Source organism: Hemicordylus capensis, chromosome 5 (assembly GCF_027244095.1).
Source record: "Hemicordylus capensis ecotype Gifberg chromosome 5, rHemCap1.1.pri, whole genome shotgun sequence".
Lineage (NCBI taxonomy): Eukaryota > Metazoa > Chordata > Lepidosauria > Squamata > Cordylidae > Hemicordylus > Hemicordylus capensis.
The window spans coordinates 43872337-43892823 of record NC_069661.1 but is presented as its reverse complement, the minus strand read 5'-3'; the positions used below and the strand labels follow the sequence as shown (position 1 = coordinate 43892823).

At 44.9% G+C, this 20487-nt stretch overlaps 1 protein-coding gene and 1 long non-coding RNA gene across 6 annotated transcripts in view; one reads left to right on the top strand and one right to left on the bottom strand.

The window, feature by feature from the left end:
• Positions 1–20487, bottom strand: part of SYNPO2 (synaptopodin 2) — a 163172-nt gene that overhangs the window by 33073 nt on the left and 109612 nt on the right. For 2 of the 3 annotated variants that reach the window (XM_053252954.1, XM_053252952.1), the window contains exons 2-3: positions 8045–8196; positions 3467–4278 (exon numbers count right to left, since the gene is read on the bottom strand). In XM_053252954.1, the coding sequence (XP_053108929.1) occupies positions 3467–4278; positions 8045–8196 (964 nt within the window). Of the gene's footprint in view, positions 1–3462; positions 4279–8044; positions 8197–20487 lie in introns of those variants that run through there. The other variant, XM_053252953.1, reaches the window with a different exon arrangement.
• LOC128326321 (uncharacterized) lies at positions 3572–10956 on the top strand. Of its 3 annotated transcripts, none has more exons than XR_008307983.1 (4): positions 3572–3690; positions 4247–4327; positions 8709–8894; positions 10749–10956. It is a non-coding gene; the product is annotated as an uncharacterized LOC128326321 (long non-coding RNA). The 3 variants fall into 3 exon arrangements; XR_008307984.1 differs by having other exon boundaries at positions 8705–8867; XR_008307982.1 differs by having other exon boundaries at positions 8705–8894.

Here is a 20487-nt window from a genome sequence, read left to right as displayed (position 1 = left end):
CATCTTTGAAATGGAGAGAAATTTCAAAATCAGTTTATGTCATGGTACAGCAGCCTGTTCAAAGAAAAAAAGCCAACAATCCACCCAAGCCTTTGGCCACGCCTAAAGTAGCTATATGGGTCTTGGCCAATAGTGTCACATCTGCTCCTACAGAACATACTGCAATGTTGCTGATGAATTACAGCCAATTTGCAAGAGAAAGCACAAGAACTTGTGCAAATGATAAAGACAGAGGTGGAAAGAAGTACTTGTAAAAGTATCATGCAGGAGTCATGCCCACATAGGATTGTGGGACATTATAGCTAGTATCACTATGCTCATTAAACTGCTATTTCAGTTCTAAATTCAGTTCAGTTTTCTGCTATTACGAGTAAGTTGACTGAGTTTTCAGGAGTAAGGACTGAGTTGTCCTCAGTCAAGTTCCTATTCAGGTCTAGCTTCAAATATGGCTTCGTTAGCAGGATCAATTCCAAAGATGTTATAGAAAATAATGATTATTATTTTTCCTCCTAAAATCTCTTTTGTCTGATATTTTTACCATTGTATTTAATCAAGCTATTTAAAAGAGAGCTTTAAAGGACTGCTAAGATTATTAGGAAAAACAGCTCTTCTAGAAAGAAAAAACCAAAACTACATAGTATGATTTAAACCTAAACACTGACCAGCTTCTATTTACATTATTTAATAAAGAGAATGTATATGTACTCAAGTTGTCAACAATTGACTTCTTTTTTAAAAGCTTCAGAAGATAACTGTCTCACTCTGAAACAACTACAAGAGAATCCTCACACTTTGCTTATTCTGAGATGATTTACTTTTCTTTCTAACAATATTGCCTTGTACATGTTGGTCCATACTTGAGTGCAAGCAAGCATACATGCATGATGCAATGTAAAAATATTGCCACTGCAATCTGTAAATTGATAACTATATCCACTTTCAGATGCATGCATGACATGAAGGAAAGGAAAGGAAAGGAAAGGAGAGAGAGAGACAGACAGACAGGTGTGACAATTCTAACATTGCAAAACACACACATCATCAGAGATAAGTAAGGTCTGTGTTTGTGGACATTTTACATGATAATCAGTCCTTAGGGTCAAATTGACATGATGCCAGGCATTCTAATCCCTGGCAGTTCTTAAAAATGCTAAAGGCAGATATGGAGGGGGATTTATTTGGGACCATGGCATTCAGCAAGTGGTGCTTAATCATTTCTCCTTGTGCCATTTTCTTAATCTAAATCCCCCCTCTGGGACTTAACCTATAGGGGAAGACATACAGGTAGCAATCTTTTTTAAAAATGTAATATTTTTTTAACATTTTGTATTTTACAAACATCTTTCCCAGTACCGCCCCCATCCCCCGAGCCCAACCCGGTTCAGCGCTGGTTGGGGGAGATGAGAAAAAGAAGGAGAGATAGAGGGAAAGAGAAAGAGGGAGAAGGAGAGCAGAAGAGGAGGGAGGGAAGAGGAGAAGGGATACGCACCGTTGCACCAGTAGATGTGGGTAGATCAGAGGGGGGGTTATTTTTTATTTTTATGTATTTATTCATCACATTTATATACCGCCCAAACTTTCATCTCTTTCTATTCTAAGATTAGTTCAAGGAAGTTGTCCCAGATATGTTAAAACAAAGAATATATATGATCTATCTTATAATATACAGCTTGTATGTGTCCATCCTTTCATGGGCTATTCACACTGCAGTTCAGGCTACGCTACCTCACTTTGCTTTTGACAGATCAGCTGGGTTCACATAATCACAAGGATCTGGGTTTAAAAGTGTATCAGGATTGAATCTTGGTTATCTTGGCTAGTTAAATGATGATTAACTAGAGCAATTTGACTGAGATTGTCCTGAAATTCTGCATTCTCACTATCAGCTCCACCAGATTAATGAATCCCTCTTTACCAGGATCTCTGGGATTGTGTGAACACAGCCATCATAAACAATCTGTGGTTCTTGAACTGGAGCCTCACATGGCAAAGCATTTTTAAAATGGGGAGTGTCTAAAACAAGCAGCGATGATCTCCAGCACTACTGTCCATAGAAAAGAAAGAGGCAAAAATCCCACTTGTGCAGGTTAGCCCTTGGGCATACCTACATCTAAAGTGGCTCTTTGGTTACTAACCTATGTCAATAGGTTTAGAAAAGAATGCATTTCTTTTCAAGACGGGTTGAAATCATCACCTGATCCACAGGCATTCCAATCATATTGGCTGTCTTTAAAAGTCACCTATTGAATGGAAAACATTAATGTGGGTTTTATTTCTACCCCATTCTAAAGAGACGGCATAATCTGACAGGCATAACCCCAGTTGCTGCGGGCTTCACTGCCAAAATGCAAAGCATGTGTGCTCTTCTTTTACACGCCTTTTAATATGATATAAATATGTGGATTACATGGAGACACTTTAAGTGCAAGTAACGGCTCAATCCACATGCCAATACAAATGGTTATCACTCTAAAAATATGCTTATAGAGGAATTAGCAATGGGTTAGCATGCTTATCCTGGCCGTCTGTGTAAGAGAGCTCAGTGCTACAGTGTATCGTTGTGCCTTTGCCATTTTGCAATTAAATCCCTTGACAGGATTCTTGAAATAGTCAGGAATGAATGTACCAGAGCCAGCCCTAGAAATGAATCGATAAACAGATATTTTGAGAAAAGCAGTGTTGGAGTTAATCTCCTGAGTGTTCTCATTCTTGGTCTCCCAGTTTATTTCAGATTGAAGACCTTGCTTAGATTCTGCACTGACCTCTAGGTAAGGAAAGCAGAAGGAATAGTAAGTTCACTTTACAGTCTAGGGAAGCCTTACAAAACTGAAAGGATCATATAACTAGCCAAAAATACACATGCTGGTGTCTGTCAAACTGAGTTTCTGCAAGCATCATCAAGCTTCACTACGAGACTTTTTTTAAAATTTATTCTTCTCGGCTTTTAATAGAAGTAGCATCATTTGTATTTTTAAAGATGCCTGCCCATTCTAGATGAAGCACCGGTTTTCATTGTAAATGGTGAAATCTAAACTAAGCAGTTATATGCTCTGAACTGTCTCTCTCTTCTGTTACAACCTTTGTCTAGTTGCCTTTTAGATCTTTATTAAGAAGCTTGCTACGTTATCTGTACATTCAAGTATTTTTAGTTACGAGTAGATAGAAAGTCAGTAGCCAGAATCTCACACAGGGAAGAATTAGATAGTATTACACAGCATGCTTCCTAACATGGTCAGTTTCTGCTATAATTGTATTATACAGTTTGTATAAGCAATATCAAAACAATACAAATTAAAGAACAATTTTTGTTTAAAGAAGAAAGAGAGGGAAAGGAAGAAAATGTTAGTTAACCTCTCATTTAGTATTGATCGTTACTAGGCTCCTGGGTGCATTTGTGCTTTGAAATGTTGTATATACAACATTTCAGCCCCAAGCAATGCGGCCGGTTTAGCGATGACATACTTACTGGCGTGCCTTGCCCTGTGTTTGTGAGGTCTGCTATGTTCCCTTTCAGAGTGCTCGTCGTCTTCTCCCTGCTCTGTGCCTTCTGATGAGATTCCAAAGGAGACTACAGAAGGAGGTGCTTCTGACTGCCCTCCTTCCACTTGAGAGTCAACACACCCCTTTTCGGCCAGAGACCTGGACGCTTCCTTCTCTCTGTCAGAGCAATCTAGGATCACTTCCACCTTGGTGAGAGACGGCTCTTTTGTCTCAGCTCCTTGGGTTGCTCCAACTCCTTTCCCACTAGCAACCTGGAAGGTTCTGCTTGACCATTGTGCAGTGTGGTCTTCTGCGGCTGCAGGAGCTGAAGTCACCCAGCTAGTCCCCTCTTGCTGTAGGGTGGATCCTGCTTCTGGAGAGGCACACTTTTCAGCCCCCAGGACAGTCAGTCCTGGAGCACTGCTGCCTTTGTGCTTGTCATGTGAGAGGGATAACTGCAGCTCAACTGTCGGGCCTGGCCTTTCTCCAACCCCCCTAGTGAAAGCTGGCACTGCTATCAAGTGTGCTTTCGGGGCTTCTATCACTTTGGGAGGGATTTTGTGACAGTGTGTTATCTCTCTTTCTTGCTTTGTCTCAGAAAGGTCCTCCTCGTCACTTCGCCACTCTCTCTGGAGCATTTCCTGGGCTGCCCCTGTGACCTGCAGTTCTCTGTAGGGCCTGTTCTGGGCCGTTCTAATTTGTAACGTGGTGCTCTCTTTATATTCTTCATTTGCAATGTTACTTCGGTCTCCATTTTCTCTTTCAGGACTTAAGTTGTCATTTACTCCACTGGAAGACCTGCAGGCACACAAACACACAAAAAGCAAATTCTAGCAAATTTACTGCTGTAAGTATAACTTGAAATCAATTCACCTTTAGAAAATTATTTTATATAGCCAGTGCAGTTGTACAGCATTGGACTTAACGTGAAAGTTGGGCCTGAACAGGAGAAACGTAGGATCTTCGTTCTGAAGGTCCAATGGGTGGTCTTGTATCAAATCTATTTCACTGGGTTGTTGTGAGGATCAAATGGCATAACCGCAGGAGTGCTGCCCTAAAAGCTCTTGGATTTCAAGAGGAAGGATGAAATCCAGGTGCAACAGATGAATGAATAAATTCCATCAAATGTCTGTGGTACAGGAAATAGATGTAAATACATAGTATTTCCAATAAGATGTTACTGTTTCTAGACCCTTTTCACTGAGGCCCTAAAAAGCTCATCTTGCATGATTTGTCCCATTTGTGCTGTTGATCCAGGATAGAATGTAGAAAATAAATGGCACTTTATTGTCATGGTATAGGAGCATTCTAGACCAATTTAAATACATGAAACTGATCAAAGCTACATGTATGAAACCACTCTAAACTGTCAGTCACAGAGTAAGCAGAATAATGTGTTTCTGATAAATGATGGCTTTGGATCTTTAAATGCATTGAATTTGTTAGGTGTGGATTAGATAGAATCTCCTCCATGACCATCTACTGGAGAGCCATAACCAGTGGAAATTCTAATTTCTATGAGTGAGTCTGAATATGAACCCAGGATATTATTCTGGAACAATGCAGAATATACAGGTATGTTTAGGTAGCTCACAAGACTGGGGAGGGAGGGGTGACAAACCTTGTTCTTGGATGACCCTGCTGTGTAGAATGGTTAAGTTGTTTTGCCATGTTTAGGAAGATAGGAACAGGAAGCTGCCATATACTGAGTCAGACCGTTGGTCTAGCGAGCTCAGTATTGTCTTCACAGACTGGTAGCAGCTTCTCCAAGGTTTGGACTCAGTCGGAAGGTGACTGAAAAATGCAGTTTTGTATATTGACTGGCTTGCTTTCATAAACCATCTGGGTAAAAGAGTGACTTGCTTTCATTAATCAGAAGCCAGAAGGTGGTGGGGTCAGGAATGTAACTACAACTGAACAAAGGGGGACCCGAGTTCAAATCCCCATTCAGCCATGATACGTGCTGGATGACTCTGGGCCAGTCACTTCTCTCTCAGCCTAACCTACTTCACAGGGTTGTTGTGAGGAGAAACTTAAATATGTAGTACACTGCTCTTGGCTCCTTGGAGGAAGAGCGGGATAGAGATGTAAAATAATAAATAAATAAATAAATAAATGAATGAATGAATGAATGAATGAATGAATGTATGTCTCAGGGTGCCTGAGGGAGTGGACACCATCTGCTGGGTTACAGCTTGCTCTTTGCACTTTCCCTCACAACTCTCTGGTGGGGGTGGGGGTGGAGTTCAGAGAGAAGGTAGGGGTGTGTGTGTGTGTGTGTGTGTGTGTAGGGGTCCATCTTCACTTTTTGTCCCGGGGCCCACTCCAGCCTTTCTACACTCCTAGGTGGGGTAGTCAATTAGCATTCCACTGCCATGTTTTCATGCTTCCGCAAGTAAAAAAGAGTTGAACAATTTGCTGCCTCATAGTGTGTGCTGTGGCACCTTCCCACACCTGTATCATGACCAAACCACACAAGCACGCAATTGCATGGTCTAGAGGCATGCTTCTGGCCAGAAGTATGCTTTTGGGGGGACAAAAACAACCATGCAAGGAGAGTGAACCAGGTGCGAACTAGAGCAGGTGGGGAAGGGGAGTTTTACTCTTTCCCTGAACCTATTTTCCCACACACACAAATGTCCCCCCTGAGGTGGCAATTTCCCTTCAGGTGAAAGCTGCTGATTTAGGGGGGGCAAGGTTTGGCAGAAAAATGGGGGGGGGGAAGAGTCAATCTCCCTTCCCCATCCATCTTTGTCCCAACCCAGTTTGCCACCCCATGCACTGTTTTTGGCAAACGGAGCATCACTTCTGGTCACAACGACATCTCTAGAGCATGTGTTTGTGTGCTCATGTAGTTTGGCCCTGTGTGTGGATCTGTGTGTGCTCCCAATTTTTCATTAAGTGGATGCAAGATTAGAGGAAAACTTGGGTAGAAGTGATTGTGTGGAAGCAAGGTAGGAGGAAAATCTACCCAGGTTTCCCTCCTATCTTGCTTCCACACAATCACTTCTGCCCAGGTTTTCCTCTAAGCTTACTTCCACACAACTAAAAATTGGGAGCACACACAGCTCCCAAACCCAAGTAGAACACAGTTTTTGATCGTGTGAATGACCTCAGTATGTGCTAGTCATATACCATGCATTCTCTGTTTGTCTGTTATGAGGTAAAACATTGATGTGTTCAAGGAGAGCATTTGTAAACTGTACAGATTTGGCAATGTCAGGACATTTTAAAACCAAAAACAGGCTAAAGGTTTTGGGAATCATAAAACCACTAAATCACCCAACACATAGACTCTAGAAAAGCCAGATATGCTGACAGGGGGCAAGTAAATCAGTCAGCATAACAAAGACGCCTCGTGAATGCTCCCATTAGTACAGGTTGCTGGAAACATGATCTGGACTCAGGACCAATCCATAATATCTATCAGAGTATGGTCGGAGCTTCTGAAAGGTCAAACGTCTTTATTTATGAAGCCCTGTGACTATAGCTGGTTTCCATCATGTTGCGTTATATGGACAATTAATTGTGGTGCCCAATAGACATAAACTATGAATGCATAAACATTTCCTTGTAGGAAGGAAGCCTGGGGGGAAGCCAGATAAACGCTAGCCTTTATTGGTAGCTTAGTTTGTCTGTGTTTGTGGGAAGGAGAGAAAGAGAGACTGAGGAAGACAGAGAGAGAGAGAGAGATTCCCCCTTAAAAGGCCTCTCTACCTATACTTGGAGACTTTCAGCTCTACCTTCCCCTGAAACAATAAACACAGAGTTGTTTGGCATTTGTTGTGCAGGATCCGACCTCTTTCTCAAAGCAGCACTTCTGTTGTGAGGATATTGCCCCAACAGAGCTCAAACTGTGTTATTTCCCAGGACTCAAAACTGCATCTGTGTATATATGGGAAAATATGCATATTTCCTCTAACCGTACATACTGCCTGTTACATGAATGCTAGGAAGCACAGAACTCCCTTGATGCCACTGTATGAACTTTTCTTTGTTGTTTTGTGGAAGCTTTAGAAGTGGTTTTCTTCTCATAGTGGAACTCCAGCATTGGACATGCAACCAGCGTTTAAAACTGGACATCTCTAAGAGCACCCAGACCATTTAACATCCTCCCTTTACCTTATATAATGCTATTTTGTGAGCTCTCTGGTGTCAGGTGATAGAGATCACACTTTCGTCACACACGCTCTGTACAGAACCAGGCGTCGTGATTCTTTTTTAAATCAAGGTAGCTTATAAAAGTATTTAAACAAAATATTTTGCAAAGTGGCATGTAAAATGCCCAGGGTACCCAAACAAACCAGTAACATAGAAATTATCATGGGATTATATGGACTGCTCAGAGTATAGAATTTTCTATTTTTTTTCATCTGTGTGAGAAATGAGTTTTGTTCTGGATGGCAGGATCAAGGCAGTGTGTGCACACCTGCATTTAGAGTGAGGCCTTCCTGATTCAACCTGAGCAGGATCTAAAATTAACTGAGCAAACATTAAAAAAAACTTGTGAGCATGTACACGTGTGCACACCTTAGAGGAAATATTGGAGCTGAGTTTCTTTTACCTCTTGATGAGCATCTCGAGAGTGTCAGCCAGGCCCTCCATCAAGATGATAACTTCAGAATAGGTCAAGTCAGCACAAGGGTTGCCATTGATGGATATCACCTCATCCCCTTCACACAGCCCAGCCTTAGAAGCTTTGCTCTTGTTACGAATCTAAAATACAAGGTAAAACAACCCTGTTCATAAAGTCATTTGAAAACCAATACAAAGCATGAGTGAAAACTCTGAGTCGGTTATTTTTCTTTATAGTCAACATGGCAATTTTTTCTCTAAAACTATTGGACAGGGGTTGAGTCAGATTCAGATTATGGTTTGTATGACACATTTACTATTTATTCTTTATTTACCTACTGCATTTTTTGCACTGCCCTATCCAAAGGTTCTGGGCAGTGCGCAACAACAAAACAAAAAGCAGGCAGTCATTTAAAACAATCAACTTAAAACAATAATATAAAAACCAAATTCAAAAACAGTTTAAACCCATTTAAAAACAGTTAAAATCATTCAAGAACAATTTAATTTTTTAAAATGAAAAGTAAGATTTACATTTACTAATGAAAAATGTAGAACCCCTATTCAGATGATGAGGCCAGTTGCTCTCCGCCCCCGCTGCTGCTAAATAAAGAAAACCACCACTTTTTAAACGTGCCTCTTTGCTCAGTTAGCAGGGGACAAGGTGCTCCAGTGTTCCAGGATGGAGAAAGGACATGAGCAGACTTCCTTATCGTGTGTGCTGGGGCCTGCAGAAAAACTATTGTCTGAACTGGCCCAAAAGACCCAGTGCTGAAAAATGGAATAAAAATGGAAGAAAGGAACGTCCTCAGGTTTGTGTTCAACACGAGGAAATAATGGTATGTGGAACTGAGTGAACAACATTGTGTGATGGATTGCACAGGTTTTGTGCTAGCGCAAGAGTACTCTTGCACAAGGGTGTGCACATTTTGTTGAAACTCTAATAGAATGTTGCGCATTATGTCAGCCTCTAGTCAAAATGGCCATGCAGAGGCACACGAGGGGCAGGAAATTCCTATAATGCTCTTTATTTGGATATATTATTTTAAGAGCTACTGTAAATGACAAGACGCCTTGAAGACAACTAGCACTACAGTAATCCTTGGCATAGCTGTGGACTGTTCATTTGAATTGTTTAATATACTGGGCACTCATTTGTACAATGCAGAAACACACTCTCCATAGCCTTCAGCCTCCTTGCAGAAATGTTGAACATTTACAAATATGGAGTGGTATGCTGGGCATATCTTTTCCTTGCAAGAATATATAAACATCCAGGCACTCTTGGAAGAGCCCGGGAGTTGTCTTTGGGATGTCCCTCTAATCACTGTAATTAAAATTCTTTTTCCTTGCTCTGGCTTGAAACAACAAGGACTTTTCCATTACCATCTTTACAACGACCCATAGTGATAATAATATTTGGTGACAGATGGGAGTCTGTTCTTGTAGCATCAGGACTAATATATGTTCTGAAAAACCAATGAAATCTTGTATTTGGTTTGTGAGAATTCAGGAGTGTCAAGGGGAAATGCAACAGTTTCTAGTGTGAATATGGCCCACTCCATTAATCACTCTGAAGGTTGGTTTAAATTATAAGTACAACAAAACTCCTCACCATCATAGGAGCATAGGAACATAGGAAGCTGCCTTATACCAAGTCAGACCAGGTGGCCTATATAGCTCAATCTTGTCTGCAGAGATTGGCAGCTGCTTCTCCAAGGTTGCAGGCAGGATTCTCTCTCAGGCCTATCTTGAAGATGCCAGGGAAGGAACTTGCAACCTTCAGCAAGTGCTCTTCCCAGAGCAGCCCCATTCTTTGAGGGGAATATCTTACAATGCTCACACATGTCTCCCATTCAAATGCAAAATGAGGTGTACCCTGCTTAGCAAAGGGACAATGCATGCTTGCTTCCACAAGACCAGCTTGTATGCATTTGATGGATGCATTTGCACTAGGAACAAAATTCACCACTCCAGCCATATTGGAGATCTATGGTGGAGGCACCCAGAATGTTTAGCACCAGAATAAAATAAACATTTGTCCTTGATTTAAAAGACCCCATCAGCCATTCTACCCCATCAGTAGTAGAAATCCATTCTAGCCTTCAGTGGTTACTGCTGCAGCCTTGAACTACCTAATGTTGGATATGTCTAGACAACAGCTGCTCTCCTAGAACATTCGGAGTCTCCGTTTCCTTTTCCCTGGTGCAGTAGAGTGTGTTGCTCCTGATGATGAAAGATGTGTCCCGTATTTCACAGTCTTCCTTCCAAGAGTCCAAGAGTGCACCACCTGCTGGGTGGGACTGCACACAGCAACAAAGATCTGATTTGAAAGAATTCCCTATAGCACCAACTTAACCAGAAGCCTACATTGCCTGCATTGCCTGAACATACTATGGTTCATTGATACATCCTCTTAAAATGCCACACGCTTTGTGGAGATCATTCTTATTTTAAAGGCAATTAGTTGTCCAGCATTACATAATGGAATCGGAGGTAAGTGGAAACCCTGGTCTTAAAGATCCAGCATCAATAGCTTGGATTCATAGAGGACAGGTCCACTCGAGGGGCAGTGCAGGGAATGGGGAGGCCAACCAGGCATTGAACATGGACCCACTCTCCCCTCTCTATGCCCCTGCATAAAACTAGTTCATAAGTATTATTTAATAACTGCCATGCATCTCTTTCTGTAGATCAATAGTCTGGAACCCAGGGGGTTTTCGTGGAGCAAAGAATTCAAAAACTGTGACAACCACTGAAAAGGCCCAGCTACTTCCCCAGCCATGTTAACAGATCAAGCATATGCAGGTCTTCCTTGGCTGATCTCAAGAGGAAGATGAGTTCTTACAGTACATCTGATTGTCAGACCCTGACATAGCATCATAAAACAATTTCCTAGGATGGACTGTATTGCTGCTGCTTTGCTGCTCAGTGGCACAGCATCTGCTTTGCATGCAAAAGGTCGCAGGTTCAACCCCTGGCATCTCCAGGTAGGGCTGGGAAAGACTCCAGCCAGGCGCAGAGCCAGCAGAGCCAGCCTGGGTCCAGCCCCACCTGGAGGTCCCTCTAGTGACGTCCCGTGTGTATAACGTCATGTGCACGGGGGTGTGGCTCAGGCTCCAGAGAGCCCAAGCGAACTCTCCCCCCCACTGCACGTACATTTCAGGCAGCATTTGCTGCCTGACAGCCTTTATTTCCCTTTCTCTCCCTTCAGCGAGGGAGAGAAAGGGAAATACATGCTTTCAGGCTGCAAACGCTGCCTGAAATGGATGGGGGATTGCTCACTCGGGGCTCTCTGGAGCCTGGACGTGGTTGGGAGGAGTTCACCCAGGGCTCTTTCAGAGCTCGAGCCACACCCCCATGTGCATGACATGCACATGAGATGCTTCGGCGGCCCTTTTCATTGGCGGCAGGGAGGAACAGTGTACATAGGCGTAGATCTGCACACATGATATCCTTCCTATTTGTACCACTCATTTGAAGGGGATGAAAGTCTGAGGGTGTTGGGGGTGGGGGGCACTGTTTTACAGTGGTTCCGCTCCTACCTCTTGGACAGATTCCAGATGGTGTCGATTGGAGACTGTTGCTCTTCGAAATCTGAGCTTAAGTATGGTGTCCCTCAAGTCTCCATACTTTCTCCAATGTTCTTTAACATCTACATGAAACCGCTGGGAGAGATCATCAGGGGATTTGGAGTGGGGTGTTATCAGTATGCTAATGACACCCAAATCTACTTCTCCATGTTAGCTTCTTCAGGAGATGGCATAACTTCCCTAAATACTTGCCTGGAAGCAGTAATGGGCTGGATGAGGGAGAATAAACTGAAACTGAATCCAGATAAGACGGAGGTACTTATTGTGCGGGGTCAGAACTCTAGAGACGATTTTGATCTCCCTGTCCTAGATGGGGTCACACTTCCCCAAAAGGAACAGGTTTGCAGTCTGGGAGTAGTTCTGGAGCCACACCTCTCTCTGGTTTCTCAGGTTGAGGCGGTGGCCAGGGGTGCTTTCTATGAGCTTCGGCTGATATGCCATCTGCGTCCGTTTCTTGAGATGAACGACCTCAAAACAGTGGTACGTCTGTTGGTAACCTCCAGACTTGACTTCTGCAATGCGCTCAATGTGGGGCTGCCTTTGTATGTAGTCCGGAAGCTTCAGTTGGTACAGAACGCGGCAGCCAGGTTGGTCTCTGGGTCATCTTGGAGAGACCACATCACTCCTTTGTTGAAGGAGTTACACTGGCTGCCAATAGGTTTCCGGGCAAAATACAAAGTGCTTGTCATAACTTATAAAGCCCTAAATGGCTTAGGCCCTGGGTATCTAAGAGGTCGTCTTCTTTGTTATGATCCCCACCGCTCATTGAGGTTGTCCGGAGAGGTCCGTCTCCAGTTGCCGCCAGCTCGGCTGGTGGCCACACGGGGTCAGGCTTTCTTGGTTGCTGCCCTGAGACTGTGGAATGCGCTCCCTACTGAGATACGATCCTCCCCATCTCTGATAATTTTTAGAAAGCATTTGAAAACCCACCTCTTCACCCAAGCTTTTTCTGTTCTTTAAATTTTTAAGGTTTTAATTCGTGGCTGATTTTTAAATTGTTTTAAGTTTTTATATATTCTAACTTGTTTTATACTATTGTAAACTGCCCAGAGATGAAAGTTTGGGGTGGTGTACAAATGAAATAAATAAATAAATAAATAAATAAATAAATAAATAAATAAACAAATAAATCAATCCAGGTTCACTTTTAAAATGATCATAGGTACAGTCATTCACACAAACACATGTACGAGTGTACAGACATTTGTACACTCGTACAGAATAATGTCTGAATTGGGCTATAGAATAGTGTCCACTAGTGGCTGCAATCCAGATTGGGACTGTGGCACGAGGAAGGGAGCTTAACCTTCCTCCCACCATGCTGTGGTCCCCATCAAAATTCTCCAGTTCTTCAAAGCTATTTGCCACAGGAGGGAAGCTTCCATTAGTGTCAATGCTCAACACTAAACATGAAAAACGGTCAGACCAAGAACTCCACTCTGTACACCAACAGCCACGCTTGCTGAGCACAGCCAAATATTTGGTTGACTTCAGTGATAGGAAAAGCTCATGAATGCAGAAGAGGGCAACCAAAACGATCAGGGGCCTGGAGCACCTTCCTTATGAGGCAAGGCTACAGTATCTGGGGCTTTTTAGTTTGAAAAAGAGTCAATTATGGGGAGACATGATAGAGATGTATAAAATTATACATGAAGTAGTCAGAGTGGATAACTTCATGGTTTGGATAACTTCATAGAGGAGACGTCTATCAATGGCTACTAGTCGGAGGGCTATAGGCCACCTCCAGCCTCAAAGGCAGGATGCCTCTGAGTACCAGTTGCAGGGGAGTAACAGCAGGAGAGAGGGCATGTCCTCAACTCCTGCCTGTAGGCTTCCAGTGGCATCTGGTGGGCCACTGTATGAAACAGGATGCTGGACTAGATGGGCCTCGGGCCTGATCCAGCAGAACTGTTCTTATGTTCTTAGTGGACAGAGATAAATTTTCCTCCCTCTTTCACAACACTAGAACCAGGGGTCATCCCATGAAAAGGGGAGGCCAGGAAATTTAGAACTGACAAAAGGAAGCACTTTTTCACACAGCACAAAATTAATCCATGGAATTATCTGCCACGGGATGTGGCGATGGCCACTAGCTTGGATGGCTTTAAAAGGGCTTTGACAAATTCATGGAGGACAGGTCTGTCAATGGCTACTAGTCTGGTGGCTATAGGCCACCTCTAGCCCCATCTAAATACCTCTAAACTGCTATTTGGATGCCTTGAACTAGCAGTTGCAGGGAAGCAACAGCAGGAGACAGGGCATGCCCTCACCTCTTGCCTGTGGCCTTCTCAGAGGCATCTGGTTGGCCACTGTGTGAAATAGGATGCTGGACTAGATAGGCCTTGGGCCTGATCCAGCAGGGCTGTTCTTATATTCTCATGAGCTTCAAAAGCAAGCAGTACCTAAACGGGCTATCATTATCATCTTGCTAATGATTGCCTTTTTGTCTTGTGGCAGAAGTCCAAGGTGAGCAACCGAAGGAGGGATGAGGTAATGCTCTCTAAAATGTTAATCTGGCAAATGGACGACCCAGCACATTTTCCAACAGTGAGTTCTCTGCAGCCCACTAGGGCTCCACAATTTATCAGAGGATGTCGTGCAACTCTCTCTTTTCATCAGCACAGTGTATACCCTTATTCTGTCTACTCTCGGAATGCTTGTGTGACAGAGTCATCTGTTGCATCACTTCTGCTGTTAATTCCTCTTTTAGCATGAAGAGTGTGTGACTGCGAAAGGAATAAAAGAAAGGGTCAATTTATTGCTCAGTACGACAGTGGTGGGCAAAAGACCAATTGGGGTTTATTGGTAGATCTCCGGTGGCAGGGATTGCTTTGAATCCCCAGTACATACAATAGCAACAACAGAAACCCCACTACCCGCACTAAAGTGGGCTGAAAACAAAGTATAGCTTGTGCTTTGTGGTATGCTTTATGGCTTATTGGGGATTTAAACATGGGTCTTCCCGCTCCTAGTACAACATGCATACTACAGTGGTTCCCTAAATCTAAAGTGGGAACAAAGAAGAAAACTTGCCTCTGGATACCAACTGTAGGGGAGCAACAACAGGAGAGGGGGCATGCCTTCAACTCCTTCAACGTGTGGGCTTCCCATAAGAAGAGACCATCAAGTCCAGTATCCTGTTTCCCACAGTGACCCACCAGATGCCCCTGGGAAGCCCACAAGAAAGAGATAAAAGTGTGTCCCCTCTCCTGCTGTGGTTCACCTGCAACTGGTATTCAGAGACACCCCACCCCTGAATTCAAGGCAGCCTATAGCCATCCAGATTAGTAGCCTACACATAACCATTTGGGGGGTGGGAAAGAGGGCAGAGAAGCTCCTAGCCCCATATGTAGCACATGACTCAGGGGTGTTCACCTGTGTTCTGTGAAAATGGGCTATGGGGGCCCCCAGGAGCCCATAGTGTCCTCCACAGTGTCATCCACTGGGGCCCCCACCACTGGCCATCTCTGCCAGCCCCCTCATTGGTTGCTGCTGCTGTCGCTCCTGCTGCCCACTGCTGCTTGCCAATCAGATTGCAGCCTGGTCAGAAGCTGGAGGTTCTGTTCTTCGCTCCAGGAGAGTCAGCTGGAGGCCTCGTTCTTCTTTTTCATGCCCCGCTGCTTACCATCAGCAGCACCTTGCCACTCCTGCCAGCCTCTGCTGCTGGAAGCCCCATCCCTCTTCTGGCAAGTGGTAGTGGGTGACAAGAGCGGCCACACAGGCAGCAGGAACGGTGGCATTGGCAAGACATGGCAAGTGCCAGTGGGTAATAGGAGCGGCGGCAGCAGCAAGATGCCACTGATAGTGAGCAGGGGGAGCCCACTGCTGTGAGGGCACAGCCACCGGGGAGAACCCATGTTCACCCATTGAACACCGGCTCTCTCTGCCCTTGCTATGCCATGTCATGAACAGAACCTCCATTTGGGTCCGCAAACCCAGGAAACACATGAGCAAGCCAATCATGGTGTCCATTGTTGAAATAGGCAGTGACAACCTGTGCCCTGCCATGGAAGGTCCTCCAAGGCTGCCTCTGCCTTCCCAGCATGCTTTGCCCTGCCAGCAGAGTGGGAAAGCATCATAAGGTCAGCAGCTGCCCTCCCATTGGCTATGAGGAGGCAGTCACAGCCCTGTCAAAGCCGCTCCAACCTCAAGCAGGTCACAGAGTGTGCTTTGCAGGGGAGCACATCCTGTGCTGACAGCTGCTCTGGGCTACAGAACTCTATGACTGCCATGTGGAAGAGGGCAGGCTGGGTGCCAACTGACCGGGTAGAACAGCCATGTGAGTGCTCACAAAAATCTCATCAAAGAATCAAGGAATCAGGGTCATGATCCAAGAATCCTCTCCTCCACCCTCACTTAAAAGCTTAGCAGAGTAGGAAAGCTCCCTTCTAAGCTGCAGGAATAAAATGAATATAGGAAAGCAGGGAGTAAGGGTTTCTCTGGCTTCTCCCCTGCTAACTGAGCAAAAAGACACCTTTTAAAGTGGTGATTCTGTTATATTTAGCAGGGGAGAGCAACTGGCCCTATCCAGCCCCAGCACAGCATCCCTCCAGTGACTGTTGCTGGTGTCCACCTTATGCTTCTTTTTAGATTGTGAGCCCTTTGGGGACAGGGAACCACCTTGTTTATTATTTATTTTTCCATGTGAAGTGCTTTGAGCACATTTGTTGAAAAGTGGTATACAAATATCCATAGTTGTAGCAGTAGTGTCAGAAAGGGTTAGTGTAAGGGCCAAACTAAACAAGCCAGATCTCCTGACATTTCTATGGCGGGGGGCCCCCTTAAAAGCACCTACATGCTGGTATATTTTACCCAGGGAGGCAAATAGCAAGATTGGGAGAGGGAATAATGATTAGAATTGGGGAAATGGTATAGGGGGAAAGGATGAGCCACCTCCCCTCCAGCACAGTGGCCCTGATACAATTTGGCCCCACTGGGCTGGTTTTAAGAATGGTTGGAAACAGGCTCTGTCCTACCCAGCTGCTGAATGGGGTAAGAGGGAAAGTCCTCCCACCCAGTGGGAGGTGAGGTGATGATCACTGCTGCTGCCTTCTACATTGTTTTTACTCACATATGACCAGAAAACGAGAGTGCACACAGCTCCTGAGATTTAATCATCATGTGAATGACCCTATTACATTTCATGCATGTAAAAAAATTCAAAATTTCAAAAAATTTCAAAAAATTTCAAAAAATTCAAAAGATTTCAAAAGATTTCAAAAAATTTCAAAAAAATCAAAAAATTGCATGTATGTACAAACTGTGTACAGTGCATGCACATACACATCTGTACACCCTAACCATAATGCACCCTAACCCTGTTCATCCTAACCTTAACCCTAGCCAGCTCTTTTATTTGTTTTTTGCTATCAGACAGTTGAGACATCCCTAAACGTCACCAAGTTATGCTTGATTAACAGTCAAATCCAGCATGTATTCTGCATGGGGAGGGGGGGGGAGGATACAGCATTGTTTGTGTGACTTTATGATGTCTAATTGCTCCCCCTTTCTCTAATCTGTATTGAGTTATTTGCTGGTCTGTGACCATACCAATAAAGATTGATACACATGTAGAGTTACACATTATGTTCAACGCTCAACAGCACACTTCCTTAAGTCCTCTTCAGATGTTAAAAAAATGATGCTGCACCCACATACATACCTCCATCTCAAGAGGGTGCTCACAAGTCCTGCCCTGGAGCTGACCCACTCAGAAGCCGCACCCCTATGCTGTCCATGTTTACAATGTTTGTCTGCATGCTGTAAGCAGTAGCGCACCTGGGGCACAAAGGAGCCCAGGGGTGGATCCAAATGATCAGGGGGGCTCCCCAGAGCCCCATCATTGCACCGCTTCCCCCACACCCACCCCACCACTGCCCCACTGATATCTGTCATCTTCACCATGGCGGTGGGGGTGGGTGAGCGGCCAAGCAGAGTAGGCCTCCCCGCTGGGTGGGTGGCAGCGGTGATGGGCCACGGACACAGCGACTGGTCGGCCTGTTGCCAGGTGCGCCTGCACAGTGAGGAGCATCTCATGTCTGTGATGTCACGGGCATGTGAAGCACCCGACAGGCTAACCAGCGGCTATATCCATGGCCCACTGCCACCTGCCGCCGCCGCCGCCGCCACCACCACCAAGGTGGGGAGGCTTGCTCTGCTCGGTCACTCACCCCCACCCCCCTGGCGGTGAGGACAACAAATATTGGTGGGGCAGCAGCGGGTGCAGGGCAGCGGCGAGCACAGGGCAGGGGTGGGTGCAGGGAAGCAGTGCAGCAGTGGGGCTCTGGGGAAGCCCCTCGATCATTTGGAGCCCCCCTCCAACAGAGGAGGCCACGGACCTGATCCCCAAAGTCCATGGCTAAATCCGCCTCTGTCTGTAAGCATGAAGAGATTTTTCCCCCCCTGTGATTGGAAAGCTGAGGTGTCCCAGTCTTCTGATGATGGAAAGAATCTCTTCATGCTTACAGTATTTCTCTCTGCAGACAAATGCTTTAAGCATGAACATTGCAGGGGTGAGCATGTTCCTGAGCATGTTCCTGAGCATGTCAGGACTGGGGCAGGCTTACAGATATGGTGCTGGGATGCTCTATGTGGGCACAGTATCCCCTTTTAAAGAATGTTTGAAGAGGACTTTTCTATACCATGCATTTGAGGGGGCCTGTGCCCAGATTCATTTTAAAGTTAATGTATGTACATGCATTCACACAAAAACATGTACATGCACATGTAACGGAATAAGCCCATTCTCATGACTAGCAAAGAGAAAATAAGAGGCAGTATCGCCTAGGATTCATGTTCGTGTGAACCCAAGGGAATCCCTCCCATCCAGCTCACTCAAGTCTAGCTAACCCAGATCTTCTACCCTGCTCTTTACCCAGGTAGGACAAAAAGTGAGCATTCCTGCCATGGTGTTTTGGTTCTCTGGGTGCATTTGCCTTTGGTAGCAGGTCTCTGGAAGCAGCAGCTATGGTAACAGAATGTTGTGGCTTCAGGGGCTGGCATCTGTGAATGTACCATCATCTGTTCTATGTGGCATCATCTGCTCTATGACCCTTTGCTTGCAATGCCTTCAGTAGGCCTGGTCCCACTCCTGCCCCTTTGTGACCAATCAGAGAACAGCTGATGATGTAATGAGGATTGCCAGTCTCCTGGCAGCACAATGCATTCTGGGACCACCCTTTTGATCCTTGGAGGACCCAGTTCCCAATTTCAGTAATAGAGACCACTGCTACATGGATCATGTGAGTGCTGCGTTTGCAGACCCAGAGGTTCTGCTCATCTGTGACTACCAGGGTAGGAGCACTTTACCCTCCTGCTAACCACCCCCATATGATTGTGTGAGAGGGCTCAATGTCTGAATATAACTACAGTGCTCTGACATTATGAAGATGCAAGACTTTGGCCATTTCCTCCCTGCTTTTTGTATTGGCCTTAAAGTCACAAATAATGCAGAGAGGCAAGATTGCAGAGAGGCTGAGGGGTGTCCTTGACAGAAGGACACAACACCCAGCCAAATGGACCAGAGTTGAGGGAGAAGCTTCTTCTCTCAACTCCAAATCCAAGACCAGGTATGTACAAATTTGGATGTACCACAGGCTGCTGTAATCTTTGGTCGAGGCGACAAAAATTAATTCAACCTGAGGATTCAGATTGGAGTCCCAATCTTGAACCCTCGGTTTTGTCGCCCTGCTAAACTGTGGTTCCCCGCATTCGGCTGCAACGTCTGTGGAACCTCAGGCCTTTTCAACTGTGGTTCCACGTTATGTGCAAATGCGACCAATGCATTTCTAGAGCTTTTGATTCTATCAATCTTAAGCAGTCTATGGTTCCACAATGCCATGGTGCCTGCTTACATATAACTATGTTTTTCTTATCCATTGCTAGGCAAGAAAGGACACGCTAAATCAGCGCCTGTCTCTGAAACCAGCAAAGGATATCCATGTTATTCCCTGTCCCATTTTGTGTTAAGGAGCAGGCTCTGCTTTCCATGAACCATCAGTTCAGATTTTGTTGATAGGGGATAATACAAATCATACTTGACCATAATCTCAGTAAAAGCAAGCCTCATAGCAGCTACAGCTAATTGCTTCTTCTCTTGCCTGTATCTGTTTCTCCCAATTGGTCTAGTTTATTGCTTTCATGTACATGATGACATAAATAAACCAAGAAGGCATGCATGTCTCTGCTCGACGGGAGTACTGGAAGCAGCGCGAAGCGGAACAAGGGCATTATATAGGCCTTTTTTTCACCCAGCATGCAATTATCACTCTCAGTGATGTCACTGGGCAATATTGAAATGTACACTTGGGATATTCTTTACTACTTGTCTCATTGCTTGGACAGCATCCCAAGCAACACACCAGGAGCCATAAAGTAAAGAGAAGGCCAACTCCTCCTCGGCTCTGAAAGTAAGGCAGCTATAGCTAGCTGCCATCAGAAAAGTGCTTGAATTATGGGGCAGCAGTCGCCCTACCTGCCTACCTACCTTTGGGGACAACCCCCTTAATACTAATTTTAGAAGGTTACTGGGAGGGCATGGGTTTTTTTAAAAAAGGGAGGGGGGTGAATGGGGAAATAGGTTTTGTGGATTTCATAAAAGGTTCCCTTTCCCATTTCCCCCCATAACCTGAGCATTAAATTAAAATCGATGGAGCAGAATTGACTGTAGAATTTTACTATTAAGAGGGTCAGGTGTTTCTGGCTAGTGTGACGATGGAATTTAAGTTAGTAGCACCCACACTGCATTCATCAGTATGTTCTGGGCCACCGAGAGCAGGCTCAGGCCCCAATGGGGAAAAATGTTCAGGCCCCTTCCTCGAGGCCCGCTGGCCACCACCGT